The sequence below is a fragment of the Oncorhynchus keta genome, chromosome 1, assembly GCF_023373465.1.
Source record: "Oncorhynchus keta strain PuntledgeMale-10-30-2019 chromosome 1, Oket_V2, whole genome shotgun sequence".
Lineage (NCBI taxonomy): Eukaryota > Metazoa > Chordata > Actinopteri > Salmoniformes > Salmonidae > Oncorhynchus > Oncorhynchus keta.
Window position 1 is genome coordinate 52,501,339 of NC_068421.1, and position 17,903 is coordinate 52,519,241.

The window sequence follows — 17,903 nt, forward strand, 5'->3', positions numbered from 1 at the left end:
CGCCTTTCTCCATCTCATCCATCTGCCTTCCTCCATCCATCTGCTGTCCTCCACCCCCCTCTCTCTCCATCCATCTGCCTTCCCCCACATCCATCTCCATCCCCATCCATCCATCTGCCTTCCCATCCCCCATCTCATCCATCTGCCTTCCTCTCCCTCTCTCCATCCATCTGCCCCCCACCCTCTCTCCATCCATCTGCTCCCCACCCCCCTCTCTCCATCCATCTGCTAAAACCCCCTCCCCCCTTTCTCCATCCATCCATCTGCCTTCCTCCATCCATCTGCCCCCACCCCCCTCTCTCCATCCATCTGCCCTCCCCATCCAGCCCCTCCTCTCCATCCATCTGCCCTCCATCCATCTGCCCCCCACCCCCTCTCTCCATCCATCTGCCCCACCCCCCTCTCTCCATCCATCTGCCCCCCCCCCCCCCATCCATCTGCCTCACCCCACCTCTCTCCATCCATCTGCCCTCCCCCCCTCCCCAGCCATCTGCCCCCCCTCTCCCCAGCCATCTGCCTCACCCCACCTCTCTCCAGCCATCTGCCCCCCTCTCCCCAGCCATCTGCCCCCCCCCCAGCCATCCCCCCTCTCTCCCCAGCCATCTGCCCCCCCACCCCCTCTCTCCAGCCATCTGCCCCCTCTCTCCAGCCATCTGCCCCCCTCCCTCCAGCCATCTGCCCCCCTGATCTCTCCATCCAGCCGCCTTCCTCCATCCCCCCTCTCTCCATCCATCCATCTGCTTTCCTCCATACCCCTCTCCATCCATCTGCCTTCCTCCACACCCCTCTCCATCCATCTGCCTTCCTCCATCTCCCCCTTCTCGCTCTCCATACATCCATCTATCCATCTCCCCACCCTCGCTCTCCATCCATCTACCCCCTCCCTCTCTCTACATCCATCTGCCTTCCTCCACCCCCCCTCTCTCTATCCCGCTCTCTCCATCCATCTCTTTGACTCTCGATCTCTCTCTTGCTCATCCATCTCAGCCGGACTGTCTCTCTGGGTTTGTTTTTTGTTCCCTCCATGGTTGGTCTCTGGAGGAGAACGAAGAGTTTGAAACGGGCTGAGAATCTCAGGTTGGTATGCGGTGGATGACTAAGCCACAAGCAGTGACTGAGACAAGATTAGCGGAACGGCTAGCTAGGATACCAGTTAACCCTTTCACTGCAGTGCTTGGCAAGATTGTTTACATTTGAGTCCTTCCGCAGACGCTCTTACTCAGAGCAACTTACAGTCAAGTGCATTCATCTTAAGATCAGTAGGTGGGACAACCACATATCCCAGTGATAGTAAGTACATTCTCCCTCAATAACAAAAAAGTTATCAGCAAAGTCAGGGGTAGTAAGAGGGGAATAAAGTCAAGTGAGAATGTTTTGAGATTAAACCTTTTGCTTCACCAAAGTGATAAACATACAAATATATTTTTTTAAGTGAGTCGGTTTGTGTTAATGAACGCATTTTGACATGCATATTTGGACATGATATGTAGGGCTCTATAGTGACCGGTGGTAGTTGACCTAATGTATTCAAGTATTTATGGGATGTCTACATACGCAGTAAATCTTAGTGCGGAGTGTTCCAGTACAACACACTGGCCCAGATGCAGCATGGTCAATGCAGGTCTGACAAAGGCTGTAAATTAACTCTCTCTTACACACACACACACACACACACACCTCGTCCTTTAACATCCCCGCTGTGTGTATGCTGGGAACCGACAGTCGCACTAAATAATAGAGCAGGTGCCCCTAACCACAGGTCCAGGATCAGATCTAATCCTCCTTCTAAAAAGGTTAAAAGTTCAACTTTTGGGGCTTGCTTATCTGATCCTAGGACCGTGAGCATGACTAACACCGCGCAGACTGCTGTTCATCGTTGCAGTGTGTGACGTAGCTCTCCGGTCAACAACGTGCTTTAATGTCCACCGTCATCCAATTCAATCCAACTTGCTCAGCTATTTACCAGTGGGCCACTCACTTAAATAACATTTCTTTGATCGGATCCTACCGTAGCTACAGACAACGGAATAAATAAGTAATAACAAATAAATACATTCCAGAGAATGATTTATGCTTCTGGGCTAAATCGTTGCCTGGCCAAACTAAACGCTCTATTGATGTGCAGGTGAGGCTATTTTTCTAGTGCCCGGCGAAAATTATAAATGGATTCCATTTCAGACCGAGTTTTCCGCTTCTTATTTCTCACAGTGAATTATTTTGGCCATGTAGGTAATGTATATTTGTCCCCGCATCGGGAACGTAACCTAATACACTGTCTCACACACTGTGATTTATATAGAGACAAGTAAAACTGAACAAACCATTGGTTTATGAGGTCTGAGGTACATTTACATTTATTTTGTCTGTGGCACCCTACTCCCTATGTAGCTCACTATTTTTGACTAGGGGCCATAGGGCTCAGGCGAAAAGTAGTGCACTATATAGGGAACAGGGTGCCATTCTGAGACATTTGGCTGTGGTCACAGCCTACAAGGAGAGGAAACTTCCGTCTTATTTCCCTTTTTTGGAAATGGTTTACAAAAAGTTAACTTTTGACATGTCGCAATTGTATACTAGAGGTGAACAGGCCAATGAGGACAAGCAGTTGTTTCGGCTCAAATACAGTAGTGTGTGTGTGTGAAAGGTTATCAAAACACTAAGCTGCCCTTTGATCCCTGTTGGACCTAGTGACACTGAACACACAAACACACTCACTTTCACCCCCCACCCAAGACACACATAGGGTCCTCAATCAAGATCCTTTACAGAGAAAGAAATCCTACGAATTCATGGATTACGCCAACTTTCTTCAAACTCTCTCCGGGGAGAATAAAAGAAGAATTGCTTTTAAATGGCTGGAGCGTACGAACAGCTGGGTTAAACCTGATCCCACTGAAGTGAAACTAAGCCCGGGTCCACCCCACCAAAAGACAGTTTGAAAACCACAAAAAGTCACCATTCATCTCCATTAAGGGGTGCCGGAGATGGGAGACACACAGGAGATACCGACAGCCCACCCAATCATTAGCCCCCCTCGCCCATCACTCATAATGATGGCCGTCACGCGTGTCACATATAAAAACCCGCTTGCTGTAGCAGTTACATGAATACTAGTGTGACAGTCTGATTCGGGTCGTGCAGCTCTTCCCGGCGGGATGTTCCTAGTTAATGACCACGAGAGCGTGCGGCTGCTGTCGCTGGCCGTGTTGTAACGCCATATGATATGATGTCGTCTGTTTCATACATGTAAATAATGAAGTGATGTATAGCTTAACTAGCGACAGTGACCGCCGAGGCGGTCTGCTTCAGTTCTGGGAAACCAGAGGGGTATACTACAGAGCATGATCAATTAGTTAGCCATCTAACTTTGATACGCAAAAATGAATAACTATTGTTTTTGGGGGTAAATTAAATAAGCTAAACATTTTATCTTTTTTTGTTTTGTTTGTCGATTCAATTAGACAATGCCGATTCATTTAGACAATGCCAATTTCAAGCCTACGTTTTTTTGTATAAACAAATAAAAAATAAAAAACAAATTTCTAGGCAAGTTACCTGGCTAACTCTGATCCGGCTTTGTGCCATAACCCTCAGGTCTGAACTCTTGGATACATTTCTTGAAAAATGAAAAGAGGAGAGAAGGAACAGACACTGTCTAAACAAGGGAGTACACAGCCCCGATTCTGGAAGGACCACGGTCCTGCTGGTTTCCCATCCTTTTCCCTGCTCTACCTAAAGAACCAGGTGTGTGTACTCTCCAGCCAATCAGTAACACTGATAGCTCAAACACAGGCCATTTATAAATGTAAACCAGTAGTACTACAAAACTTTATTATTATTATTATTATTTTTTTACATGCACTTCTAGTAACTCTACGATTGTCCTGTGTGTTTTGAATGTATCGTGCTGTATATTTCTTGGGATACTGCATGTGGACTGTTGACCCCAGCATTCGTTTAGCAGCCAGCCAGCCAGGGCATGCAGTACAGCAGACTAGCGCCCAGAGTATGTCTACAGGCCGTAGCGATGCAGACTGAATAGTGCACTGGATCCCATTCAGTCTCATCAGCCCAAAGCCTCTACCGGAGACACGTAGGTGCCCCCACCCCCCCCCCAAAAAAAATCAATTCACTCTCTCGCCCAGGGCAGACTGCCTCGGCTTGTAGCGAGAGACGGATTAGAAGAGAGTGAAAGAGAGACAGAGAGAGATAAGGCAAGGCAGACACTTACTTCAACTATGTAGCAGTGGTAGTGGTACGATAACACTTATGTTCTTTTCTATGGCCAAAACGCCCTCTCATTCCTATTCGTTATGGTGGGAACTAAAAACAATTCATTCTTTAATAAGTATATGCAGGGATGTGGTAGCTTATCTTAGAATCATGTGAACCACCACTTTGGGCCTGTTCTTAAACCAAATGACCACTTTTCTTTCTATTCCCCTCACCTATACATCAGCGGTCCACTTTCCCACACGGTAGCGCTGGGCGATTGGTGCTTTATGAGGTTTGTTCGATTTCGGGTTCGATAATTAAAAAAATAAATATGTTTTCGGATAATAACATTTTAAAATGTAACCTTTACATGCGCTATGCATTATGTGAGTTGAATGCTGTAATGCAGAACAAAACAATTAATACAAGTTCAATGATGGTAGTGACCGCCCAGTACTGCTTATCACTTAATCACCATCACTGTATGCCTTATTTATTGACTTCATTATTTCATTCCAAGTCATCATCTCATCTCTATAGAGCTGCTGTCGGACAAAATTCCTATTTTGTAAGTATTCAAAGTAAATAAGGCATACATTTATGAATGCTGAATACCAACTATCAAATCACTTAGATCATGTATTTTCAGGAAGAGATACCGGCACTCTACATCACCTTACAATCTCAATCTTCTCCCACCCGTAGCAGTCGTTAAAGAGAACACCAGACAAGTAGATGTGCAATGGATTATGGTCATTGTAGTTCATTACCCCATTGTATGCGCTAAACTATGTCAAATATTGATCTGTTGGAAACTACAACTCCCTACTACATTACACAGTTCACGCTGGATCTGATATACCTCTAGAGAAACTTTGCGATTTGTGCATTAAGCTCTCAGAAAAAAAAGAACAAAATGGAATTCAAGTAATTTAACAGATGTCGGACAACAGTCTTAAAAAAACATAAAAATAACCAAAACGTTGGTTAAATAGCTCAGCACTAGCGCACATATACACAAACATTGTCACTTTCAGACAGACAGGCAGGCATGCAGAGTGGTATCGAGAGTGAGGGCTCAGCTGGCCGATATAGGGATGGAGGAGAGGGAGAGAAGGATAGGAAGTGAATGAGGTCCTGGAGGTGAAGCTATGCCTATATTTAAGGATTTAAGGCCCTAGGATACGGTTACGCTGAAACACAAGGGGCCTTATAGCTTAGGGTTACTTCCGTAACCCCGGTTCTCTGATAATAGAGTTGGATGTCTCACATTGGGATTCGCTGATAGACAGGTCACAACTGGGAAGGTCCAATCACACAACATCTGGCTAAGACAGACAGGTCGAGTGGCAAATGAGGGGAGCCCCTCCCTCGTTATAAGGCGCCACTCGTCCGCCCTCTGGTCATTTTCAAGCACGTCTCTTCCTTGCGCTCTTGCGAGCTGGGAAATGCAGAGATGAGACATCTCACTCTATTATCAAAGAACCGGGGTTATGGAAGTAACCATAAGTTCTATTTCAAATAGTCATTCCATTTCTCACAACGGGACGTGGCCAACTCCCGTATCGCAGATATGCTCAAAAAATTATTTGATCATATTACTCCAGTGCTATAGCCTCCCTACACTGGCTTCCTGTTAAGGCAAGGGCTGATTTCAAGGTTTTACTGCTAACCTACAAAGCATTACAGGGGCTTGCTCCTACCCATCTTTCTGATTTGGTCCTACCGTACATACCTACACATACAGTACGGTCACAAGACGCAGGCCTCCTAATTGTCCCTAGAATTTCTAAGCAAACAGCTGGAGGCAGGGCTTTCTCCTGTAGAGCTCCATTTTTATGGAATGGTCTGCCTACCCATGTGAGAGACGCGGACTCTGTCTCAACCTTTAGGTCTTCACAGAAGACTCATCTCTTCAGTGGGTCATATGATAGAGTGTATTCTGGCCCAGGAGTGTGAAGGTGAACGGAAAGGCTCTGGAGCAACGAACCGCCCTTGCTGTTTCTGCCTGGCCGGTTCCCCTATTTCCACTGGGATTCTCTTCCTCTAAACCTATTACAGGGGCTGAGTCACTGGCTTACTGGTGCTCTTTCATGCCGTCCCTAGGAGGGGTGCGTCACTTGACTGGGTTGAGTCACTGACGTGATCTTCCTGTCTGGGTTGGCGCCCCCCTTGGGTTGTGCCGTGGCAGAGATCTTTGTGGGCTATACTCGGGCTTGTCTCAGGCTGCTCCTGTTTCAACTGTTCTGCCTACGTCTATGGAATCCTGACCTGTTCACCGAATGTGCTACCTGTCCCAGACGTGCTGTTTTCAACTCTCTAGCGATAGCAGGAGTGGTAGAGATACTCTTAACTTTTTATGGCTGCAGGGGCAGTATTGAGTAGCTTGGATGAAAGGTGCCCATATCAAAACGGCCTGCTCCTCAGTCACAGTTGCTAATATTTGCATATTATTAGTATTGGATAGAAAACACTGACGTTTCTAAAAAACTGTTTGAATGATGTCTGTGAGTATAACAGAACTCATATTGGCAGGCAAAATCCTGAGTTGAAATCAAAACAGGAAGTCAGGAAAAAAAATAAGTGTTTAGTAAAAAATAGAGGTGGAAAAAAAAGCAGCAGTGAAATAACAGTAGCGAGTCTATATACAGGGGGTACCGGTACAGAGTCAATGGGCGGGGGCACCGGTTAGTCAAGGTAACTAAGGTAAATATTTACATGTAGGTAGAGTTAAAGTGACTATGCGTCGATATACAGAGGCTGGGGTTTCTTCCCTTGCCTTTGAGAGCTTACTGGCCAGTTCTTTGTTTCACACCGGAGGCACATTTTTATTATATTTATATTAACAGTACGTTTTAATTACGTTTTGTTATAATGAAAAGATGACTTATCAAGGACACTTGGTTATCAGGTTTTGAATGAACAGCACCCAAAGATCTAATGTAGTGATCCTAGTGCATTTACAGTTCTACTGTGCATACTGCCTGTGGTTAGGGCCTTATTAATTACAGTTCATATTCTCTCCAGTCACAGTGAAACACGACGGAGCTGGGTGCCTGGCTCTGACGGGTGTGATGTCTGGGTTTGGCCCGGCTCCAGGTAACACCGCGGCACCTTGCCAAGCCCAACTACAGACCGTTTCATTTTGTTGTCCTCAACCCGATGGCTTGTGACACTGCCATGCACGTTTCACTTCCCTTCTGTGATCGGACGACAGGTGAAGAGAGACTTTTAGAGACTTTTACTCAAGTAGTATTTTACAGGGTGACTCACTTTTACTAGTCATTTTCTATTAATTAAGGTACCTAACTTTTACTCAAGTATGACAATTGAGTACTTTATCCACCACTGGGCTTTGGTCTGGGTCGTATTCATTAGGCACCGAAGGAGAAGAAGAAAAACAAACGGTGAGAGAATACAAAGGCGTGGTCCAACAATAAAACGCTTGTTTTCGGTTTCTGTTGCACAACGCTGTGCTACCGTGTGCTCTAATGAATACAACCTAGGCTTTAATCTGCTTTAGCCCACTCCTTCCAAAGCCCACTCCGGTCACAGATGGGACCTCAAACAGTCCCTTGGAGCTCGCACCCTCACCGGTGCTCATCCGCCCTTCATCACCCTAAGCCTCATCATTAATTAATTTTATCAATTTTTCTGCAGAGCCCTTTGCAGGGGTCACCGATGTTGGTATGGAGATCAGGCTCTCATGTTCTCCCTTCTAAAGTTCACATTCCTTCCCAAATTAAAGGAAGAGAGGGAGAGCTGACAGGAGAAGAGAGAAGAGAGGAAGACAGAGGAGAGGAGTTAGGGGAGGGAAAGGGGAGAAAGTTGGAGAGATGTAGAGAGAAGAGGAGTGCGAGGGGCGGAGGTGGTACAGCGGCAACTCCCTACCTGGTAGTCTAGGATGCTGAAGCCCAGGCCTCTCTCTCCCTTCTCCAGCTCCAACAACTGAATGTCCGGGGACCACAGAGCCAGCTCTCCCTCTTCATCCTCCTCCTCTTCCCCTCTCGTCCCCTGCTGCATCTCCTCCTGGTGGCTGGGGTACGTGGGCACTGGCTCCTCCGGCTCCTCATCCGACACCTCCTGCAGGGTCACGTGGTCCTGGTGGGTGGACGAGAGGATACACACATTTTGACACCATAATGTCAGCTTCATGAACATACTGATATGGTGTGCAGAGCATTATGGGTATTGTAGTGCTACAACAGTGACTCCTACCTATCCTGGTCTCTGTCATTGTCTATGAGTCGTACAATACAGCATGAGTCAGCATTTTGAGGAAAAGTTACGAAGTAGCCTACCGGAGGTTGTTCACTGTCATTGTCCCGGAGGTAGGCCTGACTTATCAACACAGAGGACAGCTTGGTTTCAAGCTAGATTAGAAGAACACAGGAGGACAAAGACTATCATTTGTGTGTGTGTTGAGTTGGGAGTGTGTGAGAGTGTTCCTGTGTATGTGTGCGTGCTGACCTCAGACAAGCTGACGGCAGGGCTGGGCGAGCAATACTCGTCTTGGCGGTCTGGTTGATAGTCTGAGTCGTCCTCTGTCAGGTGTCTGCAGCACACCAGGGTGAAGGGAGGGGGAACCTCACGCAGGAACGCCACCGCCTCGCGCCTCGACTTACCGTACAGCTGCACCCCGTTCACCTGGACACACACAACCTTTCCTAAGTAAACGTGCATTGTACATGATATTCACTTAAGATGGCACACACACACACACACTTCGCAATAGGCAGACACACAGAGAAGCACTACATTCACCTGCAGAGCGTGCACACACACACACTTTGAGTAAATACACAGCCCACTGTGTATATGCTGGTGAACCAAAGACAACGGTCTTATGCTCTGCTTTCAAAAGGGAAGATAAGACATGAAGCTAATGAACAGTTTATGGCTGGAATGAATGGAGTCCATTTGTGACTTCAAAATACCCCCCAACATAGGTTCTCTAGTAGTGAAGTGAACCAACAGAGGTGTAGGAGCCCAAAGGAGGTGTGGGAGTGTATTGTAGGTGTGTGTGCTGATCAAAGGGGCCACCCCAGAGGTATGGCACATTTCTCATGGAGGGGGACTCAAGGAGCCACTGGGCTACTTGACTGATGTTTAATGGAATGGGTTGCACGGGAGTGGCTGGAGAGCCCGGCGATGGCTGCTATTGTACGTGCCATTTGCCCAGCGATGTGGGGAGACCAGGCCTAACCCTCCGGTGTTACTGGGAGACTTGCGTTCAATTCACAGACACGCTTGAAAAATGCAGGTGTAGATCGCGCTATACTAGTACAGAGGGTTCTGGTTGTGTCAAAACCAGGCATTTTAATCCATGGATTTGGCTCTCCTCCCTCTGATGCCAGGATTTCCCCCTCCTGTGCCATGGTGGTTGCCTCTGCTTATGTCAGGACTGCCAACAGCAACAGGCTGAGGGCACAGTGGTGAAGCAGCACCAAGCCGTGCCAGGGAGGGGTGCAGGAAGAGGAGATAGGTAGGGTGTAGTACAAAGTCTCCCTCTCTCGCTCCTCCCTCCCTCCCTCTCCTGCCTGCCTCTCGCTCCCTCTCCCCTCCCGCTCTACCTCTCCCTTCCCTTTCCCCCTCCCTCAATTTATTTGGACAAGGAAAATGTTGCCCTCAGTGCTAGTGTGTGTGTGTGTGTTATCAGACGTGTGTGTTGATGGGAGACAGTAATGCCTGCCAGTACATTACCTCCAGTAGTTCGTCCTCTGGTCTCAGGAGCCCGTGTTTGGCCACTGGGCCTTCAGGGGCCACAGAAGACACGTAGTGGTGGCCGTCAAACGAGTCCAACTCGACCCCCAGACGCATGGTGTGGATGGGAAGAAGCTAGAAAATAATAGAATACTTTATTAGGCCTTTGAGAACTGTGGAGGTTTATCATAAGGGGAACTGTGTGGCATTTGGCTTCATTTTGAGCGTATAACCGGTCGTAACCTTCGAGTACTTCTGTAGCTCAGCGTCATCTTCGATGACAGGGTCCAGTTCAACCACCTGGGAAGGACACAAACAATGGCACTATATAATTCCTTCCATGACAATGTAGACACTATGGCTTGATCCAGTCTCATGTGTCAGCAAATAAAAGCCACCAACAGTGCTTATTCCGCCTAACGAACTGCTTACCAGAACGTCGTACTCTGGCCCCAGGGCCTGCTCCCATTTGGCCCTTAGCTCCAGCTCAGACAGAGAGACTCCCTCCATAGCTGAAAGACAGAGCGACAGTGTTGACGCTAGGAGGAACGTTAATAACTGTGGCATAAGTACCTTCAAGAGATACATGTATTGGGACATTGGGGTGCAGGGACGGGACATTAGGTTGAGGTTTGTGTGCGTCTCTGTGTAAAAAGAGCTAGCCTGGTCACAGATATGTTTGTGCTTTTGCCTACGCCATTGTCAAGCCAAACACGACAATTCCAAAAGGAGTTGGCAAGAGAGCAGAAAGACTGGCACCCAGGCTGCAAAATAACTAGGCGATTCGTGCATTTGAGTGAATTGAGAGTGACCGTGCCATTACGATGGCCGGTTGAAGACGTGGTTTTACGTGTTGCCCACTATCAGAGATACTCTACTATGTGTTCCACTTCATCCTTTTCCATTTACACAGTCTGTGGTGTATCCATTAAAATTACATGACTATGACGAGGCTACCTACGGTTTAGTTGAAATTACACTGTAGTGCCTGGAAATACGATGACACTGCTAAAGTAGTCAAATATTTGTGATGAGTCTTTTTTGAGTGAGATTTCGCCATCTGAAATTAATCAAACGAGATTGATTGAAGGTTGAAAACAATTCTGTGTGCATGGGGTGCAGTGCAATGCGTGCGCACGTGTGTGTGTGTGTGTGTGTGTGTGTCTCAGTAGAAATGGCCTGTCCTAGCGCGAGCGAGACACTCATTCCCTCCACTTAGATAGCACCAACGACTGAAATGTTAAACGCAGAGGAACAGAAAAAAAAAAAATGTCTCCAAGTCAACATGACTGTTAAACTTGACACGGTGAGAAATCCAACTTGGGACAAAGATCTCTTCCTGGATCACAAGTAGCTCCGAGTCCAAGCAAATTAACTGTACCGTAAGGGTTCTGCCCCAAATGCTACTATATAGTGCGCCAAAAGTAGTGCACTTTGTATGGAATAGGGTACCTTCTGAGAAACAGCCTCTTTATAACAAACCTGGGGGGGGGTAATAAATAAACAAATTCAGCAGCAGGATGTCGAGGAGGGAGATATTATGTTGTGTGTTCATGACCAGTGTATAGATGTAAAGAGAAACGCCTCAACATTCAGAGAGCGTACTAGCGCCTCTGAACCGAGCACAATCACTCCCCCACACACACACAATCACACCCCCACACACACACACAATCACACACGGAACCCTTTGAGCAGCGGGTCGCGTGCCCCTCTCGCTCTGCCCGGTGCATAAAAACCCAAAGACCTGTGACATGAGCGCCAGTACTGTGCCTGATTAAATTAGCGTCGCTAACCCCTCGCCGACGCAGCGTAAATTACGCTCCAACGTTTCACTAAATAAATACAATAATACACCGTTTTGGGATGTCGAGAAAGAGAAGGAACATCTGTTGGCCAGGCAGTGGAGAGCACACACACACAGAACCTAAAAACTTACATTGCTTTTCAGTTGTTTAGCAAAGGGGGGGGGGGAGAAAGAAAATGAGCGAAAAGGGAGAGACCGAGAACAAATGAGTGTTGGCGCTAGGTTGGACAAGCACAATCAGGCTGGTTCAAGTGTTGGGTTACTGTCGAGTTACTGGCACAGTGGCGCTACCATATAATATTGCCTTTGCAAGCGTGTAGTGTAATGTACTGTGAACGTTGACGGTTCAGGCATCCATTAACAGGTCTCGTGACGCTACACTGAACTACAGCAAAACAACAAAAGCCCAGATCACAACACCTACAAGCGACAAATCGGACAACATTTTGCCCTGCAGTGGACTGGACAAGAATCCGTTTCTAACATCCGTTTCTAACATCTTCAACTTTCGACTCTTATTCACATAAAGTATGGGTGGAGCCCAAATGGCACCATATTCCCTTTATAGTACACTACTTCTGACCAGGGTCCATAGGTTCATCATCCATTTTCTTCTCCCCATTTTCTTTATTTAACTAGGCACGTCAGTTAAGAACAAATTCTTATTTACAATTTACGGCATAGGAACAGTGGGTTAACTGCCTTGTTCAGGGGCAGAACGACAGATTTGTACTTTGTCAGCTCAGGGATTCGATCTTGCATCCTTTTGGTTACTGGCCCAACGCTCTAACCACTAGGCTACATGCCGCACATTTGGGACATATCCAACGTCTATGGTATTTCTCCTTCAGGTGATACTACCAAAGCAATCATCTTTAAATAGAGACAAATATCTTAAAACTTCTCTCTTTGCCTAAATCACGTGTCAACCACAGTCAAACAGTCATGCCTAATGAGCATGTCACTGATTAGATCCCTAATAATTATACAACAAAATGACTGTAGATTCCAAACAAAAGGTGTTTTGATTTTGCAAAAGACAAACGCATGTATGCAAAATGCACGCACACACACACGGAAATAAGCCCTTGACAGGCCGTCATTGTTGTCCATGGGGCTTGTATTGGTTCCCCTGGGCAACAGAATACTTTATTTTGGAGATTTGGCAGGTAAAGGGTCTTGTCAGGATTCATTAGGGCCAAGTGTAACGTGAGCAGCCCTGTACCACACACACTCTTCCCCCAGTACCCAGCTCTAGCCTCCTGCTATTCCGTTACCCCTACTCTTCCCCCTGTACCCAGCTCTAGCCTCCTGCTATTCAGTTACCCCTACTCTTCCCCCTGTACCCAGCTCTAGCCTCCTGCTATTCAGTTACCCCTACTCTTCCCCCTGTACCCAGCTCTAGCCTCCTGCTATTCCGTTACCCCTACTCTTCCCCCTGTACCCAGCTCAAGCCTCCTGCTACTCCGTTACCCCCTCTCTTTCCCTTCTCGCCTTTCTTGATATGGATATCTTGCAGGGTGGATGTGTAGCATGTCTGTAACAGTGCCCAACAAGCCTGCTGTGGAGGCTTATGAAAGAGGGGGGTACGGGGATGGAATGGTTGGGTTTGAATGACTGCGTGGCCAGCCGATGACCCGGACCCAGAGAGAGGGGAGGGGGAGGGATGTAATACAGGATCAGGTTCCAGTGCCTATGTAGTGACTGACTGTTTAAAAAGAGAGGGGGGGGACCACCGATGGGGGGAGGATTATAAAAGATAAGGAAAGTGATCCCCTCATCTGGACAAGCAATATTTGTTCGCCTTGACTTGTTGTTCTGTCACTAACGTGCAACAGGTACACATTACCTGGTTAGCTGACATTGTAACAGTTGACCGGGATGTTGACCCCTAGTGGCCGACTATCCAACAGTCAGCTAGCAGCGCTGTGTTGACGCAGTGTGTGTAAGTGACAGCTGCCTCCCTCTAGAAAACAGATGACTGACTGGGACTGCGTCTACAGAGTAATGAGGCATGTGTGTGTTGTTGTTCTTTGATCTGACCCAGGCACTGGGAGGATGAGGTGACTTAATGAGAGAGAGAGAGAGAGAGAGACGGAAGGCTAGATGAATGAATGGACAGACTGACGGCTGGATGAGCTCACCACTGGCCAGCTGTGTTCTGCTGGTGCTCATCAGAAGTGTCTCAGTGGGCTCCAGTAGGGGGGCCACGCTGGAGGCCACGCTGGAGGCCCTCTGCAGGTCTGATGACCGAGCTTTGATCTCTGCAGACCTCTTCAGAGACACACGGGACGGCTCTCTCTGGACTACAACACACACACACACACACACACACACACACACACACACACACACACACACACACACACACGTTTATTTAGTCATCTGTGGTGCAGTTCTGACATATCAAATGAAACACTAGCAGCCAGACAAAACAACCATACTGGTCAGAACACAAGGCTGGTTGGAAAGACATGTGTTGGGGATATTTGTGGTCAATTTGAGCCATGCCTTGCACAAATTAACACTCAATCACATTGTGTGTGCGCAAGAGTACGATCACATTCAACGACATTACGCCCACTGCCAACAATACACGTTTTCAGAAGAAATCTGGTTGTGGGCTTTTGGAGAAGAAAATCCAGTTTCAGCTTGGATGGCCTGAGAGGAAGTGGTATAAGTTCACTGCTCACAGTGCTTTAGTTACTTCATCCTAGGGGAATATTTTTAGCGGAGTGTCCTCGCCAATCATTTCTGTTCCCGGTCCAGTATACATTGCCTTCAGAAAGTATTCATGCCCCTTGACTTTTTCCACATTTTGTTGTGTTACAGCCTGAATTTAAAATAGATCAAATCGTCCGTCCCCCATCTAGACACAACATCCCATGAAAAAATTAAAAAATGTTTTTAGAAATGATCGCACAATTATTGAAAAGGAAATACAGAAATCTCTTATTTACTTAAGTATTCACACCCCTGAGTCTATACTTTGTAGAAGCACCTTTGGCAGCGATTGCAGCTGCGAGTCTTTCTCGGTAAGTCTGTAAGAGCTTTCCACACCTGTATTGTACATTTGCCCATTATTCTTTTTAAAACTCTTCAAGCTCTGTCAATTTGGTTGTAAATTATGGCTAGAAACAATTTATGTCTTGCCATAGATTTTTCAAGTAGATCCAAGTCAAAACTGCAACTCGGCCACTCGGGAACATCCACCGTCTTCTCGGTTAAGCAATTCCAGTGTAGATTTGGCCTTATGTTTAAGGTTATTGTCCTGCTGAAAGGTGAATTCATCTCCCAGTGTCCGGTGGAACGTAAACTCAACCAGGTTTTCCTCTAGGATTTTTTGCCTATGCGTAGCTCCATTCCGCACATAATTTATCCTGAAAAAGTCCTTACCGTTTAAAAGCATACTCATAACATGACACAGCCACCACTATGCTTGAAAACATGGAGTGGTAATTCAGTAATATGTTTGGGGGCAAATCCAATAGAACATAACACTTTGTATTCAGGACAAAGTGAATTGCTTTGCCACATTTTTTGCAGTGACTTTAGCCCTGCTTGGAATATTATTAAATCCCTTCTTTTCAATCTGTCAATTGAGTTACTATTGTGGAGTAACTACAATGTTGTCATACGGTTTTAAAGTCACCATTTGGTCTCATGGTGAAATCCCTGAGTGGGTCTCTTCCTCTCCGGCAACGGAGTTAGGGAGGAGGCCTATTTCTTTGTAGTTTCTGGGTGTATTGATATCCAAAGTGTAATGAATAACTTGGTCCATCTACCAATAGGTGACCTTCTTTGTGAGGCATTGGAAAACCTCCCTGGTCTTTGTGGTTAAATCGGTGTTAGAATTTCGCTGCTTGACTGAGGGACCTTACAGATAATTGTAGGTGTGGGGTGAAGAGATGAGGTAGTCCTTCAAAAATCATGATAAACACTATTATTGCACACAGAGCGAGACCATGCAACTTTGACCCCTGAACTTATTTAGGCTTGCCATAACATAGGCGTTGACTACTTATTGACTAAAATACATTTCAGCTTTTACTAATTTGAAAATAATTCTAAAAACAAAATTCTACTTTGACATTTATGGGACTTCTGGGTGTGGGCAAAAAAATCTCAATTGAAATCAATTTTATATTCAGGCTGTAACACAACAAAATGTGAACAAAGGGGTGTGAATACCTTCTGAAGGCACTGTATGCTACACCCTCCAAGTACTACACAAGTCAAGTGGACTACATGACAGAAAGTCAGTGTGTGTGTGTGTGGGGGCATGGGCAGTATACCGTCCAGCGGGGTATTTTGAAATACAGTCAGATTTAGAAAGGCATCAATAGCGTATGAAAATCTGGATGCCACTAGTGTACATAGAATGGAGCGCTACATTTACAACGCTAGCAGTGTTCAGTTAGCACTGTATGCCTTTCCCCCACTGGTGTAATGAAACAACAGTCCAGGAGAGATAAGAATCCCACTGTGGCTTAACTTGCTCTTCTAAATCACCTCTCGCACCGCTCGGCTGACCTATAGTACCGGACACGGACTTGTAGAAGTCGCAGGAAATTAGGTCATAGATCTTGGGACGCTTTGCCAACGAGATACTTTTTGGAAATTACAGCAAGTAAACACATTCCTTATCGCAATCTTCCCCTGTGATGCTGGATGGTAATTGGAAATGGCCGGCAAGAGTATGAACTTATTGTACAGGGTCATGTCCCAAACGGCACCCTATTCCCTATTAAATACCTACGCAAGTATTCACACCCCTCGACTTCTTCCACAGTGTGTTGTGTTACAGCCTGAATTTTAAATTATTTAAATTGAGATTCTCTCTCTCATTATGTTTTTAGACATTTAATATATATATATATTACAAATGCAAAGCTGAAATGAATGACTTCAGTCATTAAGTATTCAAACCCTTTGTTATGGCAAGCCTAAATAAGTGCTGAACAACTCACATAATAAGTTGCATGGACTCACTCTGGATGCAATAAGTGTTTAACACAATGTTTATGTTTTCTACCTCATCTCTGTACCCAACACATACAGGTAATTAATTGTAAGGTCCCTCAGTCAAGCAGTTCATTTCAAACACAGATTCAACCACAAAGAGCAGGGCCCAGATTCACAAAACCTTAAGGAATTTCTCCCCCTGAACTATAGACTTAAGAAGTTAAGCAAAGTTGCTATTCCTAAAAAGGTTCTTGGAAATGTTATTGTGCCATTTCTTATGTTTCTTCTTAAGCAAAAAGTTAAGAAGTTAGATTCTTGAAAATGAAGTCCTTGGAAATGTTATAAATTCAAAGATAGCTAAACCCTCATTTAAACTCAGGGCAGTGAGAGAAAAATAACTACTGAAATCAATTGAACATATTTAATTCACTCTAACTTAACCTTAAAGTTTCGGTATTCATTATTTTAAACACAATAACATGTTTTAGAACAGTAATCTCAGAAAGAAATATGTGAACACGATTGCTAGCTAGATAGCTAGGAAGTGCACTTATGAATTTCTTTTTCGTTAAGAAGCTTCTTAAGTTTTTGTGTAAGACGTATTTGATCCCTTTGAGCATGGTTAATTACACTTTGGATGGTGGATGGTGCATCAGTACACCCAGTCACTACTAACATACAGACGTCCTTCCAATGGTGACTTTAAAACAGTTACAGTTTAATAGTTTAATGGCTTCTGATAGGAGAAAACTGAGGATGGATCAACAACATAGTTATTCCACAATACAGTAAAACTACAAAAGAAATATGGCAAAGAAATTAACTTTACGTCCTAAATACAAAGTGTTGGGGCCTCGCGAGCAGCGCAGTGGTCTAAGGCCCTGCATCGCAGTGCTAGCTGTGCCACTAGAGATTCTGGGTTAGAGTCCAGGCTCTGTCGCAGTCGGCCACGACTGGGAGACCCATGGGGCGGTGCACAATTGGCCCAGTGTCATCCGGGTTAGGGGAGGGTTTGGCCGACAGGGATGTCCTTGTCCCATCACGCACTAGCAACTCCTGTGGCGGGCCAAGCGCAGTGCACGCTGAAACAGTCGCCAGGTGTACAGCGTTTCCTCCGACACATTGGTGCGGCTGGCTTACGGGTTAAGTGGGCATTGTGTCAAGAAGCAGTGCAGCTTGGTTGGGTTTCGGGGGAGGCACGGCTCTCGACATT

At 46.0% G+C, this 17,903-nt stretch overlaps 1 protein-coding gene across 8 annotated transcripts in view; it reads right to left on the reverse strand.

The window, feature by feature from the left end:
- The window catches only part of patj (PATJ crumbs cell polarity complex component), a 191,767-nt gene that overhangs the window by 150,258 nt on the left and 23,606 nt on the right, over positions 1 to 17,903 (reverse strand). For all 8 annotated transcript variants that reach the window (XM_035775912.2, XM_035775904.2, XM_035775920.2 and 5 more), the window contains exons 12-18: positions 13,870 to 14,031; positions 10,351 to 10,430; positions 10,162 to 10,218; positions 9,919 to 10,053; positions 8,686 to 8,862; positions 8,517 to 8,588; positions 8,107 to 8,316 (exon numbers count right to left, since the gene is read on the reverse strand). In XM_035775912.2, the coding sequence (XP_035631805.1) occupies positions 8,107 to 8,316; positions 8,517 to 8,588; positions 8,686 to 8,862; positions 9,919 to 10,053; positions 10,162 to 10,218; positions 10,351 to 10,430; positions 13,870 to 14,031 (893 nt within the window). The remainder of the gene's footprint in view (positions 1 to 8,106; positions 8,317 to 8,516; positions 8,589 to 8,685; positions 8,863 to 9,918; positions 10,054 to 10,161; positions 10,219 to 10,350; positions 10,431 to 13,869; positions 14,032 to 17,903) is intronic.